Source organism: Canis aureus, chromosome 19 (assembly GCF_053574225.1).
Source record: "Canis aureus isolate CA01 chromosome 19, VMU_Caureus_v.1.0, whole genome shotgun sequence".
Lineage (NCBI taxonomy): Eukaryota > Metazoa > Chordata > Mammalia > Carnivora > Canidae > Canis > Canis aureus.
Window position 1 is genome coordinate 50,646,670 of NC_135629.1, and position 16,345 is coordinate 50,663,014.

The window sequence follows — 16,345 nt, forward strand, 5'->3', positions numbered from 1 at the left end:
ACAAAGGGACACTCCGAGTCCATTCGGAGGCGGTGAGACACTAAAGGCTCCCCCGAGGGTGGGACACGCCCAACGCCTCCCTACACCCCTAGTGTCCCCTGGGGCTAGCGGGAGCGGAGGCCTCGGTCCCGTGACTCGCCAGGCCGTCCTAGCCCCGCCCCCGCCAGCACCCATTGGCTAGGTCGGGCTCTGGGGGCGGGGCCTCTGCCCTGCCTTTCCCTGCCCCGGGAAGCCCCTGGAGGCTGCTGCGGTGGCGGCGGCGGCGGAGCCATGGGCGCCGACGCGCGGCCTTCGGGGGTCCGCGCTGGCGGTGGCGGCCGGGGCTCGGCAGGGCCCGGGACGAGCTCCCGCGCGCTGCAGCCACCGCTCCCGCCTCTCTCCTTCCTCTTTTTGTTGTTGGTGGCGGCGCCCGGCGCTCGGGCAGCGGGATACGAGGTGAGAGCGGCCCGCGAGCGGAAATGTCCACAAGCTGGAGGAAAGCCCCGAGTAGGGTCCGGAGGCATGGGTGGGTTTGTTCTGCGGCGCCCAGGGAATGGTTGGTAATAGGACAGTGTGATCCGAAGGCATGCTTTGCGTCGTTGAAAGGTCTGGCTGTGTGAATCTGAGAATAGGGCTCTGTACCTGCCTCCGTGCTTCTGTGCGTCGGCTTGCCTGGACTTTGCATGCACTGAACTGTGTGATTGGACATAGGTGTGTGTGTGAGGGCGGGGGGAGCGGGGATTGCTTGAGAGTTGGGACTCGAGTCAGCCTGCCCGGACTTCCAGTCTGTCTGGAGTTCCAGTCTGACTCCCTGGCTGCATGACTTGGGGCAAGTCACTTAATTACTTTCTGATCCTCAGTGCTCTCATCCGAAAATGAGATAATATTGCCCAACCCCTTTTCCCCCAGGGTGGCTGCTTGCTATTGGCAAATGCTTAATAAAAATTAGCTACTACTATTACCATTTTCCCAGTGAGAGCTGCCCTGACGGGTTGTGTCAAGTGGGAGTTGTATCTGTATGCTCAACTCTGTGTGTGTCCTCTCTGGAAGGGCCTGGCCCCATTTGTCTGTCATTCACCTCTAGATTTACCTTGTGCTCCCAGCCCCACCCCTACCCCCAACTGCCTCTTAACCTTGGGGTAACTGACAGGACGGGTGTGTTTGGGGTCCCTGTGCAGACATGCCCTGTAGTACAACCGGATATGCTCAACGTGCACCTGGTGGCCCACACACATGATGATGTGGGCTGGCTCAAGACTGTGGACCAGTACTTTTATGGCAGTGAGTAGAGCATGGGGATTTGCCCCCGGGACTCCGTGGCCCCTTTGAGCCCTTCAGATCTTTTCTGGGTCCTGGACATTAGGGTGGGGACATTGCCCAGCTTAAACTCCTGTGTCTGAGAATGTTGCTCCTTGGCTCATTTGTCTCTGACTACCAACCCCCGTGCCCACAGTCCAGAATGATGTCCAGCATGCAGGTGTGCAGTACATCCTAGATTCAGTCATCTTGTCCCTGCTGATGGAGCCCACCCGCCGATTCATCTATGTGGAGATTGCCTTCTTCTCCCGTTGGTGGCAGCAGCAGACAAATGCAACACAGGAAGTCGTGCGGAACCTGGTGCGCCAGGGTGAGCCTGTCCTAAGGAAGTGAAAAGAGGAAGCCTAGCTCAACTGTTTCTGACACTCTAGCTTCTAAGATTTTTATCATGTCCTGTGCATCCTTTATGTGCATGTGGCTCCACCTGCCTGGAATTTCCCTTTATGTGTAGAACTCCTATGCATCCTACAAGGCCCCACCTCCAGGGGATCCTCAGGGGGCCCTCTGTTCCACGTCTGGCTACATTGGCCCGGGAGTGACCCCTCTTCCCCCCTCGAGGCCTAGGTTTGCAGGCGTGTCTTCTTATCCCTTGCATTGCCACTCCTGGCCCCAGTCCTGGCCCTTCCAATGGACCTAGACTTTGCCCTTCCCGGCACAGGACGCCTGGAGTTTGCCAATGGTGGCTGGGTGATGAACGATGAGGCAGCCACCCACTACGGAGCCATCATAGACCAGATGACGCTCGGGTTGCGCTTTCTGGAAGACACCTTCGGCAAAGATGGGCGCCCCCGTGTGGCTTGGCACATTGACCCCTTCGGTCACTCTCGGGAGCAGGCCTCGCTGTTTGCACAGGTGATTTCCCAACCTTACTCCGTTAGCTCTGACTCCTCCCTTGGCCACTCATGCCCCACCCTTCCCTTCAAGCTCACCTGGATGGGGCCGTGTCCCCTGGCCCTCTGGCCCTCTGGCCCCTTGAGGCCCTGCCCCTTGGGTAAGCTGTGAATCCCATTTACTGCCCCCACCCCCCACCCCCCAGCCTCTCTGCTCTGCCTCAGCCCAGGCTGACCCGCTCCAGCTGGCTCCTCCTGGGCCTCAATTCATTTGCTATGATCCTGGCTCCTCTCCAAGCCAGGTGTCAGGTAGAGGCCTGCCCTGATTTTCCCCTGGCTTCAAAATCTTTGCCATGACCCTGTCCCCTTTCCATTCCCCGATCCCTTCCATTCTGAGGGTGCTTAAGTGGGAAAGTCTTAGTCAGGCCCCTCTCTGAGCTGGGGAAGGTGAACGTCTGTTCTCCCGTTGGACCCGCTCCTCCTGGCTCTCCCACCATGTGATCTGACCCTTCCCCAAGTTTCAAAATGAACTAGAACACTTCTTGATTTCAGACCTGGTTTTCCTACCTGTGCTCTGACCCACCACTCCCATGCTGAGGGGGCTGTGGTTTGTGGTGAGAGGACTGGACATGCTCTCCTGCCCTCTGATCCCAGTCCTCATCCCTCCCCACCTCCAGATGGGCTTTGATGGCTTCTTCTTCGGGCGGCTGGATTATCAAGATAAGAGTGTGCGGCAGGAGAAGCTACAAATGGAGCAGGTTTGGCGGGCTAGCGCCAGCCTGAAGCCCCCAGTGGCCGACCTCTTTACCAGTAAGGGGGTGGGGTGGGGGCAGGGCTGGCCCCAGGGGCACGGGACCTGGGACCTCTCTGACAGGGCCCTGGGTTTGGTTTTATACTTTATTGTCATTGTCCTGAAACTCTTAATAATTTACAAACAAGGACCCAGCATTTGCACTTTGGACTGGTCCCTGCAAATTCTGAGGTCTCTTCTCCGGGGGGTGGGCATGGGAGGCTTTGACCCCAGAGCAGGTCTGGGGCACTGAGCCTGGTGTGGCATGCAGGTGTGCTCCCCAATATGTACAACCCACCGGAGAAACTGTGCTGGGACACGCTGTGTGCTGACAAGCCCTTTGTGGAGGACCCACGCAGTCCCGAGTACAATGCCAAGGAGCTGGTCAATTACTTCCTGCAGTTGGCCACTGCCCAGGTAACCCTACTGTGAAGAGCCCCCGAGACTGGTGTTCATAATGCACTGGGCCCTTTGCACGGCCCGGGCATTCCTTAAGACCTCCTCAGGACCCTCAGAGGAAGGTAGCATTCTATTCACCACCAAGCTCCCCTCCCAGATTTGTGTGCATTTCTAATTAAAAGATTGCAGACACCTTTGCTGCCCCAGATGCTCACGAAGGTCATGAGACGTGGCACAGTGCCTCAGTGCCCTCATCTGTGTGGTGGGCCCAAGAGAAGTTACTCAACAGCTTGTGGCTATTTTCACCCGTGTCCCTATGCTCTCACATGATCCACTTTCACTTCCCCCTCTGCTCCTCTATGTGTACCCATACTTTTTTCTAAAAGATTTTATTTATTTATTTTATTATTATCTTTTAAAGATTTTATTTATTTATTTGAGAGACAGTGAGTGCACACGAGCAGGGAGAGAGAGAATCCTCAAGCTGACTCCCAGCTGGCTGCAGAGCCCAATGTGGGGCTTGATCCCAGGACCTGAGATCATGACCTGAGCCAAAACCAAGAGTCAGATGCTTAACTGACCGAGCCACTCAGGTGCCCCACACCCACGGGTATACCAAGACACAGCTGTACACAGCTGTACAGGACACCCTGGCCCAAGGAAGTCTTCATTTTACCTGCAGAGCGAGCATTACCGCACCAACCACACCATAATGACCATGGGCTCAGACTTCCAATACGAGAATGCCAACATGTGGTTCAAGAACCTTGACCGGCTCATCCAGCTGGTCAACGCTCAGGTAAACGTAACATCTCGTGTGTATGAGTGTGCTTATGTCCCTGGCCTTGGGTCCTATGCATAGCAGTGGGTGCTCTCATAGTTTTCTCTTGCCACTATAACAAATTACCAACAAATGCGGTGGCTGAAAACAACAGAAATATATTCTCTTACAGTTTTTTGTTTATTTAAATATTTTATTTTTATTCATGAGAGACACACAGAGAGAGGCAGAGACCCAGACCGAGGGATAAGCAGGCTCCCTGTGGGGAGCCTGATGTGGGATTCAATCCTAGGACCCCAGGATCATGGGATTAAAAAATTTCACTGGGTTAAAAATCAAGATGTCAGCAGGCCTGGGTTCCTTCTGGAAGCTCTTGAGGAGAGTTCTCTTGCCTTCTCCAACTTCTAGAAGCTGCCCACATTCCTTGGCTCATGCCCCTCTCCCCCATTTTTGCCAGTCACACAGCAGCTTTCTGCCCCTGCATCTGTCATCACATCTCTTTCTTTTTTTTTTTTTTAATTTTGTTTATTTATGATAGTCACAGAGAGAGAGAGAGAGGCAGAGACATAGGCAGAGGGATAAGCAGGCTCCATGCACTGGGAGCCCGACGTGGTACTCGATCCCAGGTCTCCAGGATCACGCCCTGGGCCAAAGGCAGGCGCTAAACCGCTGCACCACCCAGGGATCCCTCACATCTCTTTCTTTCTTTCACTCTCTCTCCCAGTTTTTTTTTTTTTTTTTTAAGATTTTATTTATTTATTCATGAGAGAGACAGAGAGAGGCAGAGACCAGGCAGAGGGAGAAGAAGCAGGCTCCATCCAGGGAGCCCAACGTGGGACTCGATCCCGGGTCTCCAGGATCATGCCCTTGGCTGAAGGCAGGTGCTAAGCCACTGAGCCACCCACGGATCCCCCTCGGGTTTTTTTTTTTTTTATTATTCATAAGAGACACAGAGACAGAGAGAGGCAGAGACATAGGCAGAGGGGGAAGCAGGTTCCATGCAGGGAGCCCGATGCGGGACTCAATCCCAGGTCTCCAAGATCACGCCCTGGACTGAAGGCAGCGCTAAACCTCAGAGCCACCCCGGCTGCCCAGTTGTTTGTTTTTTTTTTAATTATTGATTAATTTAGAGAGTGTGCATGTGAGCAGAGTGGGGAGGGGCAGAGGGAGAGAGAGAATCTCAAGCAGGCTCCACGCTTAGCTTAGATGTGGGGCTCAATCTCAAAACCCTGAAATCATGACCTGAGCTGAAATCAAGAGTCGGATGCTTAATCGACTGAGCCACCCAGGAGCCTTCTCCCTCTTCCACTTTTAAAGACCTATGATGCCATTGGGCCCTAACGATCATCCAGGATAATCCATTTTAGGGTCAGCTGATCAGCAACCTTAGCTCCATTTGCAACCTTAATTTCCATTTGCCATGTAACCTGACAGGTTCTGGGAATCAGGACTCAGGCATCCTTGGAGCTCACGTATGAAATGTTCCTTCCCATCAGTCCATCCTCAGGGTTGTCTACTGGCAGTCTCCATGGTCTCACCTTCCACTTGCTCCCTGCCCTGCTGTTTCATCAAAAACACTCTCAGGAACATCACCAAGGGCCTTCCAAAAGACATTTCCCAGTCCTTCCCATGCCCCCGAGGGGCCCTGGAGGCCTTGATCACTCCTGTAAAGATCATGTTCCTGGGCTGCCATTGGCTTTTTTCCTGCCCCTGACCTCTCCTCGGCCCACTCCATTCTATTGGAAATGGACCCCTTACTTCAAATCTGTAGCTTGCCACTTACTGGCTCCGTGACCTTGAGACATCTTAAGCATTCTACCTTAGTTTTCTTGTCTAGAAAATGGGCATAGTGGTGGCTCCCAACTGATGAGGCTTTTAGGGTTTAATGAGTTCGTTTATACAGATCGATAGAACAGGGCCAGGTAAATAACACGCATTACGGTTGTTGCTTATTACTATTATTTGGTGCTGAAAACCTTCTGCTTTTCCTGTAACACATAAGCTGCAATGTTGCCTCCTCCAGGAAGGTTTCACCAAACGCAGGTGGAGCTCTTGGCCTTTCCTCTGTGTACACAAGTTCCCCACAAATATCTGTGAGGCCACATCCAGGATGATTGTAACAAACTATCTGTTCAATAACTTTCCCCCACTTGGCTGTGGATTCTACAAGAGTGGAGCTGGCCTCTGCTTCTAGATTGTCCGAAATCCTGAGTATATTGAAGAATCAAGTGATTGTTTGCTGAGTGAATCCTCTGTGTGTGTGTTTAACTGTATGTGATTGTGTGTGCAGGGGTAGACATGTGTATGCACATAAGGGCATATAGTCCTACTCACTTCCCTTCATTCACTCAACTGTTTAATGAGCACCTACTGCATAACTACTTGGCCCTTGGTTTGCACTCAAAACGTGTACGAAGAGAATGAACACACTGCATGTGTGAAGGTGTGCACGTGTGTGAGGATGTCTGTGCACACCTGTGGGCCCCCTGGGAAGGTGTGGACTCCCGAGGGCTCACAAGGACACCTCACCCCAGCAGCAGGCCAATGGGAGCCGCATCAATGTTCTCTACTCTACTCCAGCCTGTTACCTCTGGGAGCTGAACAAGGCCAACCTCACCTGGTATTTGGGGGGCGGGGGGGAAACGGGAGCTTGGGGGTGTTGGCATGCCCTTTGGGTCATGACCCTGGCCTCAAGGACTCTGCCGCTGCAGGTCTGTAAAACAGGACGACTTCTTTCCCTACGCTGACGGCCCTCACAAGTTCTGGACTGGTTACTTCTCCAGCCGGCCGGCCCTCAAACGCTACGAGCGCCTCAGCTACAACTTTCTGCAGGTGAGTGGGCGCTGGGCTCAAGGGGGCACCCAGGGGTCCCAACAGATGCAGGGCCCCACCACACCCCTTCTGTCCCCCAGGTGTGCAACCAGCTGGAGGCACTGGCGGGTCCGGCGGCCAACGTGGGACCCTATGGCTCAGGAGACAGTGCACCCCTTAGTAGGTGTTGGAGTCGGTGAGGGAACGGGAGCATCTGAAGCCCGACACCACACCCTCGGGCACCTGTCCCTTCATAAAGCTCCTGGGGACCCTGCCCTTCCCCATGTGACCTTTCCCATCTCCTTGGGGTCTGGGCTGAGAGTCCTGCAGAGCCCCCACCGGGTTCACCGTCTGCCTGCAGATGAGGCGATGGCCGTGCTCCAGCACCACGACGCGGTCAGCGGCACCTCCCGGCAGCACGTGGCCAACGACTACGCGCGCCAGCTCGCGGCCGGCTGGGGGCCCTGCGAGGTGCGCGGCGTGGGGCGGAGGGGCGGGGCCTGGGAGAGGCGGGTATAGGACCAAGGGGAGGAGACCGGGAGAGGCGTGGCCAAGGACTTGGGGTGGGGTCTAGAGTTGCCTTACTGGGCGGGGCCTGGTGCGAGGGGCGGGGCCATGCAAGGGGCGGGGCCCGAGAAGGGACCCAGAGGAGACCTGGGCGGCCCCCAGCGCCGGCCCGCCGACCTGCACGCTCCCTGCCACAGGTTCTCCTGAGCAATTCGCTGGCGCGGCTCAGCGGCTCCAAGGAGGACTTCACGTACTGCCGCGACCTCAACATCAGTGTCTGTCCGCTCACCCAGACGGCAAAGAGTGTGAGCTGGCCTCCGGGCGGGGGGGCGGGGCCGGGATGCTGGGGGGTGAGGTTGGGGTGGGGAGGAGGGGGGTCTGGAGGAGGCGGAGCTCCGGGTGAGGGGCTCTCGAGGTACCTGCCGGGTGTGGAATTGGCTTGGAGGATCCGTCTGCGGCGCGATCACTTGGAGGGCAGTGAGGCTGTGGTAGGACAGAGACCACAGCACTCCATGGGGGCTTGGGTCACCCAAGGACATTGCTGCGTGTGGGGGGTGGGTTTCGCGAAGGCCTACTGTGACCCATCCCCAATCTGACCCTCCCACACCAGTTCCAAGTAACCATTTATAACCCCTTGGGGCGGAAAGTGGATTGGATGGTGCGGCTGCCGGTCAACGAACGCGTTTTTGACGTGAGGGACCCGAATGGCACGATTGTGCCCAGCGATGTAAGCTCTTTCGACAAATACTTCTATGAATACCCCCCCCCATGATTATCTCCTGCCTTGGACACCTCCCCCTGGGCATTTCTCCGCTGCCCCACCCGACCCCACCTTGTAGATACATCTCCCTCTACGGATACCTCCTCCCATAGATACCTCCCTCTTTTGGGTAATTCTTTTTCATAAGTATTTCGCACTCCATCAATACCTTGTGCCCAGTACCTTTTCTTTTTCTGTCCCTTAACATTATATATCCTTGGAAACATCCCCTATCCCCACCCCCCACCCCCCAGCCTCTCGGGCAATCACTCCCTTTTTAATGTCTCCTCAGGAATTTTTTTTAGGATTTTATTTTATTTTTTAAAGATTTTATTTATTTTAGAGAGAAAGAGAGAAAGCACGAGCAGGGGGAGAGACAGAGAAGCAGGCTCCCTGCTGAGCAGGAAGCCAGATATGGGGCTTGATCCTAGGGCCCTGAGATCATGGCCTGAGTGGAAGGCAGATGCTTAACCAACTGAGCCACCCAGGTGCTCCGAAAGATTGTATTTTTAAAGAGTTTATTTTTTAAAGTAATCTCCAATGTCCAATGTGGGGTTTCCACGTACAACACCGAGTTTGAGTCACATGCTCTACCAACTGATCCAACTGATCCAACCAGTTGCCCCCAATTTAAAAAATTTGTTTACCTTATTTCCCTCATCCTAGAAGACTTCTACCTATGAATCTCCTCCTCCCCCGAGAATCTGCCTTTCCCTCATTCCTCTGCTTCAAGGATCTCCTTCCTCACTTACTCCCTCACTTCCCCTTCTCCCATAGCCTCTGCACCCTCCAAGTGATTTCCACCACCCCGCTCCACTTCATGAATCTTCTCTGTAATATTTATTTATTTATTTATTTATTTATTTATTTATTTATTTATTTTCTCTGTAATTTTTAACTCAGAATTTGACACCCCATCCTTCCTGGGCAACACCTACATTTCTCCTCCCCATCCGGGGCTCCTTTCCCTCCTGGAGTTTGACCTGTCCCCTTAGATACAGCTCACTATGTGTGCTCACAGCCTCTTGACTCAGTTTTACCCCCCTTTTCCCCGAGGTGGTGATACTTCCTAGCTCAGACGGTTTGGAGCTGCTTTTCTCAGCTTCAGTGCCTGCCCTGGGCTTCAGCATCTACTCAGTAACCCAGGTGCCTGGCCGGAGACCCCATGCCCACAGCCGCCAGCCGAGATCCCAGAAGTCCTGGTCCCGTGTCTTGGACATCCAAAATGAGGTGAGACTCCGTTCAGATCCCCTTCCCTTCCCCCGTGACAAATTTGAGGTGTGGTGAGCTGCATGGACTCTGGATCAGGGGGTCTTGGGTTTGTGGCCTAGTCACCAGTCTCCTGTTAATGTGTCTTCTGGTGAGTGACCACCTCCCTTTGGGCCTCACTGTCTTTTCCTGGACTGTGAGGACAGTGGGTGACATTGGACAGTTATGTAAGGGCTGATGGTGGTAGGGGTTTGTAAATTAAATGAAGCAGGTCAGAGACTTGAGGGAGGGAGCCAGGTGGCCACTTGGGTGAAGAAGAATCCAGGCAGGCATGGAGCAGCAGAGACAAAAGCCCTCAGGCAGAAGGGTGTTGAATGTTCCAGGAGCCCACCGGGGCTGAAAGGGCAGGTGTTAGGTGACAGGTCAGACTCTGCAGGACTTGAGGACCAAGGGAAAGACGTCAGCTGTTACTTCGAAGGAGCCATGTCAGGAACAGGGCTGCATTAAGACTGTAATGGGCCCTAGCACTTTTGCCTTTGTAGGTCCCTTTTTTCCACTTAAAAAAAAAGTTAAAAATTGTATTTCATGAGCAGGTGAGTGTAAAAGACGAGAATTAACCAGGCAGTCTTCATTATAATATATTCATTATTATTACATTTAAGTTTTCTTCTGATTCTAAAATAAATTAAAATTTACGTGTTTCCGTGGGCCCGTAGAAGTCTCCCGGGTTACGGGTTAAGGCACTAGGATTCTTCAAACCGGCAAGCGGACAGTTTAGGGTGGTACTTAGGGTGTCACTGGCACCCTCTGGTGGCCGTGGGGGGTGGAATTGACTGGAGGAGCGAGCCTGGAAGGGGTGGGCTGTGCTTGTCCCAGAAGGCGGTGGAAATGGTGAGAAGTGATCAGATTGAGAAGGTGGAAGGTAGAGCTATTATGATTTGTCAGTAGGGCCAGGTGTGAGGAGAGAGAGAGAGGGAGAGAGAGAGAGGAGGGGAGGTAGCTTCTGGGTTTTCTCCTGAGCCCCAGGAAGGATGAAGCTATCCTTGGCTGAGATGATGGTTATTAACATGTCTGCCCTTTTCTACCCAGTACATCCGGGCTAGGTTTGACCCTGACACAGGATTCCTGGTGGAGTTGGAAAACCTGGAACAGAACCTCCTGTTGCCGGTTCGCCAAGCCTTTTACTGGTGAGTGGGGGACTGTCAGGCCAGGGAGGGGGTGTAAGTAGAGCTTACCTGACTCTCACCTGTTCCGGCCCCAGGTACAATGCCAGTGTAGGCAACAACCTAAGTACCCAGGTCTCAGGTGCCTACATCTTCAGACCCAACCGCCAGGAACCACTGATCGTGAGCCACTGGGCTCAAACCCGCGTGGTGAAGGTCTGGAGCCTTGTATGATGAGTGGGTGTGGGGGGAGTTGTGGGAGAGGTGTGGAGCCTAGGAGGGTGGTGAGTCATGTCCAGTCAGGTTTACATCTCCATCAGATAAGAGGGCTAAGATCTGAGGAGAATATTAAGGATTTTCACACTGGGCTGGTATTCATGGCTGCTTGAGTAACAGTCAGGCCTTGGGAGCAAGTATGAAGGCTTTTCACATCTGCTGTGGGTGTCAGGATTATACTTAGCTTTTGAAACTGGGGGTGAGGTGTTCCCACATGGTCCATGAATGGGGAGAACCAGGTATAGCTGCTTGAAGAGTTCACCAAGGATCTGTGGGAGGAGGGGATTATATCTGAGGTGGATACTTGAGAGTTCATACTTGGATAGGACTTGGGTGATTCTCATTTACAATATCTGAGGGTACATCTGGCTGGGAATAGGAGCTCACCCTTTTGGGGTTTCTTGGGACCTCTCATTGACATTTCCTCTTAGGGTCGGGGTGGGGCAGGTAATGGCAAGTTTCACATCTTTTTTTTTTTTTTTGCAAGTTTCACATCTGACATGATTCCCCTTGAGGTGAACTTCTGCATATGTGGGTCATTGCATTAAGATAGTTTTGCCTGAAAAAAAAAAAAAAAAAAAAAAGATAGTTTTGCCTGCAGTAACAGCTGTGAAAATTAATCATGCCTAAGACAAGATAGACATTGCTTTCCATCTAACAGAAAGTCTGGCTGGGCCATCCAGGGCAGGTGGAGTGATTTCAGAGTCTCTTCTATTTCATTGTTTTGCCTTCCTCAACATTCAGCTTCTCTCAGTCTCTCTTTTTTTTTTTTTTTTTTTAACATTCAGCTTCTAACTCATGGCCCAAGATGGCTGCGCAAGCTCCAGCCATCATGTTTGGATCTGAGTCAGGGGGAGAGGGAAAGAGGTGGGGAACGTTTTTTTTTTTTTTTTTCCCAAAACAATGAGTTTCTTTTTTTTTTTTTTTAATTTTTATTTATTTATGATAGTCACAGAGAGAGAGAGAGAGAGGCAGAGACACAGGCAGAGGGAGAAGCAGGCTCCATGCACCGGGAGCCTGATGTGGGATTCGATCCCGGGTCTCCAGGATCACACCCTGGGCCAAAGGCAGGCGCCAAACCGCTGCGCCACCCAGGGATCCCTGGGGAACGTTTTGTACACCTTTTTGATCATTTTCCATTGAGCAAACCATGCTCACACAGCTATTGATCTAGCCTCGGGGAAGACAGGACAATATAGTCTTTATTCCAGGTAGCCACTTGCCAAGCTAGAATCCTCTTCTCAGAAGGGAAGTTAGGGTAATGGTGGGCAGCAAGCATAGATGCTACAGTCAAGAATTATGTGGCAACATTTGACATGGCAAGTGTGGGCATCACACGTAGGCAGGTGGGGGAGCAGCTTCCCATGCCATTGGTCGGGTTGACCTGGATGTAGGCCTGTGTGAGGTTTATAGCAGAGATGGGTATCTGCAGGGGTGCTCAGGTGTGGGCTTAGACTTGTGCTCCACCCCCATGTGCCCACAGACACCCTTGGTGCAGGAAGTGCACCAGAACTTCTCAGCCTGGTGTTCCCAGGTGGTCCGTCTGTATCCAGGGCAGCGGCACCTGGAGCTGGAGTGGACGGTGGGACCAATACCTGTGGGGTGAGCAGCACCAGCTGGGATTTGGGGGCGTGAGGGCAAGGGCAGAGTTGGTAGATAAAGCTCACCATCTTGCCATCCCCTTGGGTATAGTGACGGCTGGGGGAAGGAGGTCATCAGCCGCTTTGACACTGTGCTGGAGACAAAAGGACTTTTCTACACGGACAGCAATGGCCGGGAGATCCTGGAAAGGAGGTGGGGGCACCTAGGGGCAGCCAAGGGTGGTCTGCCGTGTGTAAGGAGCATCTGCTGCTCCTCGCAGCATGGGAGGGAGGGGGTGAAGGGGGCGTGAGGAATGGATAAGTCAGGGAAGGAGGACTGGAGCCCAGGCCTGACCAAAGCCTACCCCTCCCCAGGCGGGACTATCGCCCCACCTGGAAGCTGAACCAGACTGAGCCAGTGGCAGGAAACTACTATCCGGTCAACAGCCGCATTTACATCAGGGTAACCGACAACACCCCCCCCCCCCGTGTCCTGCTCCCCATTTCCTAGCATCCCTCCACAGAGTGGGGGGTCACACTCATTCCTAGCATCTCTCAGCTGCCCTCCGTGGGCTCCACCATGCCCTGTGGTGGCCTGCTGGCTGTGGGGCCCCTCACTCTCCCCTTGCCACCCCCCCCAGGATGGCCACGTGCAGCTGACGGTGCTGACCGATCGCTCCCAGGGGGGCAGCAGCCTGAGGGACGGCTCCGTGGAGCTCATGGTGAGTGGCCAGAGCTCCAAGTCAGTTCCCACCCGGGGCCTCCTATTGGACCTTGAAAGCCGGCTTCTGTTCCCTGCTGGTAGTCCCCACAAAGCTGAGACCTTCATTCCTATGTGGAAAGTTTACTCCAGGCTTTTCTCCAGTCCCTCCCCAGCTCCCCAGCTCGTCCAGGGCCTGCCCTGCCCTATCCCGTTAGATCCCTCCTTCCCTCTGTCCTAGACCCTTGCTAGGCTGGACCCGGCTTCCTGGGGCAGTCCCCTGCAGGTCTTTCTCCGCATCTCTTCTTCTCACTCTTTAGTTTCTTCCTGGAAATGTTCACAAGTCCGTACCCAATTTCTGGCCCAGACATCGGCCAGAGGGACCCCTTACCCTCTCCTGGCCACTCCCCACAGGTGCACCGGAGGCTTCTGAAAGACGATGGACGTGGCGTGGGGGAGCCGCTGCTGGAGGAGGGGTCGGGGCTGTGGGTGCGAGGGCGCCACCTCGTGCTGCTGGACAAGGCTCAGACCGCGGCCACCGGGCACCGGCTGCAAGCAGAGAAGGAGGTGCTGGCCCCGCAGGTGGTGCTGGCCCCCGGTGGCGGCGCCCCCTACCACCTGGGAGTCGCCCCGCGCAAGCAGGTGAGGGGGGTGGGGCCACCAGCTAGGACCCCGGCGAACCGCGGAGTGTTTTCCTGGTCCCAGGGAGACCCACTCCGCCCGCCCCTAACGCGTCCTGGGGAGGCCATAAGCTCGTCCCACCCCCTCAGCACAGCCCCGATGTCGCCTCGCCTGGCTCGGTCCCATGGCGCCGCGCCGGACCAGGTCTCCGCACTTCCTCCTCCCCTGGAGGCGGGCTCACTGGGCCGCACCCTCCCTCCACCTCCAGTCCCCACGCTCGGGCCCGCCCCGCCCCGCCCCCTGAGCCTCATCCCCGCCCTCCGTCCGTGGGTCTCGGGCCGGATCAGTCCTGCCCCTCCCGGCCTCGGGCCCGCCCCCAGCCTGGCTCCGCCCCGCCCCCGGCCAAACCACGCCCCTGCGCCTGAGCCCCGCCCCCGCCGCGCCTGAGCCCCGCCCCCTTCCTGCAGTTCTCGGGGCTCCGCCGGGAGCTGCCTCCCTCCGTACACCTGCTCACACTGGCCCGCTGGGACCGGACGAGGCTGCTGCTGCGCTTGGAGCACCAGTTCGCTGTAGGGGAGGGTTCTGGCAACCTGAGCTCCCCGGTGACCTTGGATTTGAAGGTGAGGAGGGGAGGAGACGGAGGCAAAGAGAGAAGGGAGAGGGGGAAACCCTGCTTTGTCCCCACTCAGCCAGGCCTATCCCCTGCCTACAGGACCTGTTCTCCGCCTTCACCATCACGTACCTCCAGGAGACCACGCTGGCAGCCAACCAGCCCCGGGCCAGCGCCTCCAGGCTCAAGTGGACACCAAACACGGGTGCGGGCCTGCCCTGGGAGTCAGGCGCAGGGGGCTGTGTGGGAGGCGTGGGAATGTTGGCCAGGACCCAGGGATAGAGCTCTAGAGTCTGAGGTAGTGTTCCGATCCAGGCTAGGGGATTAAGGGTCTTAAGTGGGTCTAAGCAAACTAGCGGTGGTCTTGAGAGTTTGAGGTGGAATTCCATGGTATCTAGTTCTGTGGAGACCAGTGTGCCCATCACCCCTGGGATTGGCATGATGGCCTTTAAGGCTTGAGACCGTAAGGGAGATGGCCAGACACTGGGGACAGATTTGGGGACCTGGGGATGGTATTCAGGGCCTGGGAGGCAGTTTAAAATGCGTGTGGGAAAAAGGCCCTGGGTACAGGTTTGAGGATGTATGGCTTTGTGGAGGCCGAGGGGAAGGAGCATGAGGAGGCTGTGAAGCAGAGGAAGTCTGCACCCCTCCTCACTTCTCTCATGCACCTCCCTAGGCCCTACAGCCCAGCCCTCTCCCCCTCGGCTGGACCCCACCACCATCACGCTGGAGCCCATGGAAATCCGCACTTTCCTGGCCTCGGTCCAGTGGAAAGAGCATGGCTAGACATGCTGGGGGCAGGAAGACTCTCCCTCTCCTCCTCCTGCTGCTGTTGCCACCAATGGAAGCCATTAAAATGCCACTACCAAGACTTGAGTCAAGGTGTGAGTGGGGTTTTGTTTTTTTTTTGGGGGGGGGTATTTAACTTATGACCTAGCAAACACTATCTTACTGCTGACCTGAGGCCTTTCACGGAAGTCACTTACCAGCCTGAATCTTCACAGGAGACCACGACATTTCACACCCCACCTCACCCACCACCCTGCCTTCCACTCCTACTTCACTCCTTCATCGACTCAGGCTATGGCACAGCTGTCTCTAGAAGCTACTAGGGGTGGGCCTGCATTGGATATGGACCCAGAGAACCAGACATACCCCAGGCCTTTCCAGACCTGGTTTTGGGGGAGAGCCAGGCCCTGAGGGCAAGGAAACTAGGACATCCTGGATGTCCACTGGGGAGTGGAATTGGAGCCAGGTTCCGAAGTGAGGCCTTGGACAAGTCGGCTAGAGCTGCTGGGCTCCCAGGAAACAGGCAGAAAGCCTAGCGTGCCCTGGTGTGCTCTGGGGTCTCTTATGGAGGAAGGACACTTTGGGATGAAACTGGTGGTTTAGACTTGAAAGTAAGTGACTTCCCTTCTGGTCAGGACAGCCATATGCAGGTCCCTTAAAGGAGTATGATGGCCAAGAAGGCATCCTAGGCTGATCTGCAGCCCATATTTGGATGCATGCACCCCCTGATTGTCAGATACACCTCGAGAAAAAATGTTTAAGTCCAGCTTAGGGTGGCAGGCATGACCCTGGGAAGCTGGAAACCCCCAGGAGGGCACTAGGAGCCTAGATAAGGTCCCAGAGGGGGCCTGGGTGCTTGATGTGCCTCTTGAAATTTTCTCTAAGTCTCCCCATTAAGACATGGACCAGAGAGGCCCAAGGAGGGAACCCCAGGCTAGTTGTCATCCTGCTTGGGGTCTCTTCACTGGATGCACCTCTCAGAAATGTTTAAGTTTCCCTCCAGAGGCACTTGGGTGGCTTAGTTGGTTAAGCATCTGCCTTCGGCTCAGGTCATGATCCCAGAGTTCTGGGATCAAGCCCCAAGTCAGGCTCCTTGTTCAGCAGGGAATCTGTTTTTCCCTCTGCCCTTACCCCTCCTTGTGTGATCTCTCTTTATCTTTCAAATAAATAAAATCTTAGAAAATAAAGTTTCCCTTCAGAAGGGAAAGGCAGCAAAGCCAGGG

General features: G+C 54.9%; 1 protein-coding gene and 1 long non-coding RNA gene across 3 annotated transcripts; one reads left to right on the forward strand and one right to left on the reverse strand.

The window, feature by feature from the left end:
* Window positions 1-255: 255 nt before the first annotated feature.
* On the forward strand, window positions 256-15,209 carry MAN2B1 (mannosidase alpha class 2B member 1). 2 transcript variants are annotated; one of them, XM_077859784.1, is made up of 24 exons: window positions 256-435; window positions 1,158-1,260; window positions 1,433-1,606; window positions 1,955-2,148; window positions 2,804-2,936; window positions 3,188-3,333; window positions 3,998-4,114; window positions 6,631-6,716; window positions 6,808-6,928; window positions 7,009-7,087; window positions 7,269-7,378; window positions 7,612-7,719; window positions 8,025-8,141; window positions 9,231-9,404; window positions 10,473-10,570; window positions 10,645-10,762; window positions 12,306-12,424; window positions 12,515-12,616; window positions 12,778-12,865; window positions 13,044-13,124; window positions 13,517-13,744; window positions 14,191-14,343; window positions 14,436-14,538; window positions 15,010-15,209. In XM_077859784.1, the coding sequence occupies exons 1-24, from the start codon at window positions 271-273 to the stop codon at window positions 15,117-15,119; spliced, it is 3,027 nt and encodes a 1,008-aa protein (XP_077715910.1). In that variant the 5' UTR covers window positions 256-270; the 3' UTR covers window positions 15,120-15,209. The 2 variants fall into 2 exon arrangements, with proteins under 2 accessions (XP_077715910.1, XP_077715911.1); XM_077859785.1 differs by having other exon boundaries at window positions 6,634-6,716.
* On the reverse strand, window positions 10,011-14,050 carry LOC144290512 (uncharacterized). Its single transcript, XR_013358121.1, has 2 exons — window positions 13,494-14,050; window positions 10,011-11,381 (listed from the first exon to the last, which is right to left on the reverse strand). It is a non-coding gene; the product is annotated as an uncharacterized LOC144290512 (long non-coding RNA).
* Window positions 15,210-16,345: the final 1,136 nt, after the last annotated feature.

Bases quoted from the DNA above. Each gene is read 5' to 3' on its own strand.
- MAN2B1 (XM_077859784.1), top strand. From the start codon at position 271: ATGGGCGCCGACGCGCGGCCTTCGGGGGTCCGCGCTGGCGGTGGCGGC. The intron at 8,142-9,230 runs GTAAGCTCTTTC...CTTTTCCCCGAG, and splicing joins GCACGATTGTGCCCAGCGAT to GTGGTGATACTTCCTAGCTC. The intron at 9,405-10,472 runs GTGAGACTCCGT...TTTTCTACCCAG, and splicing joins TCTTGGACATCCAAAATGAG to TACATCCGGGCTAGGTTTGA.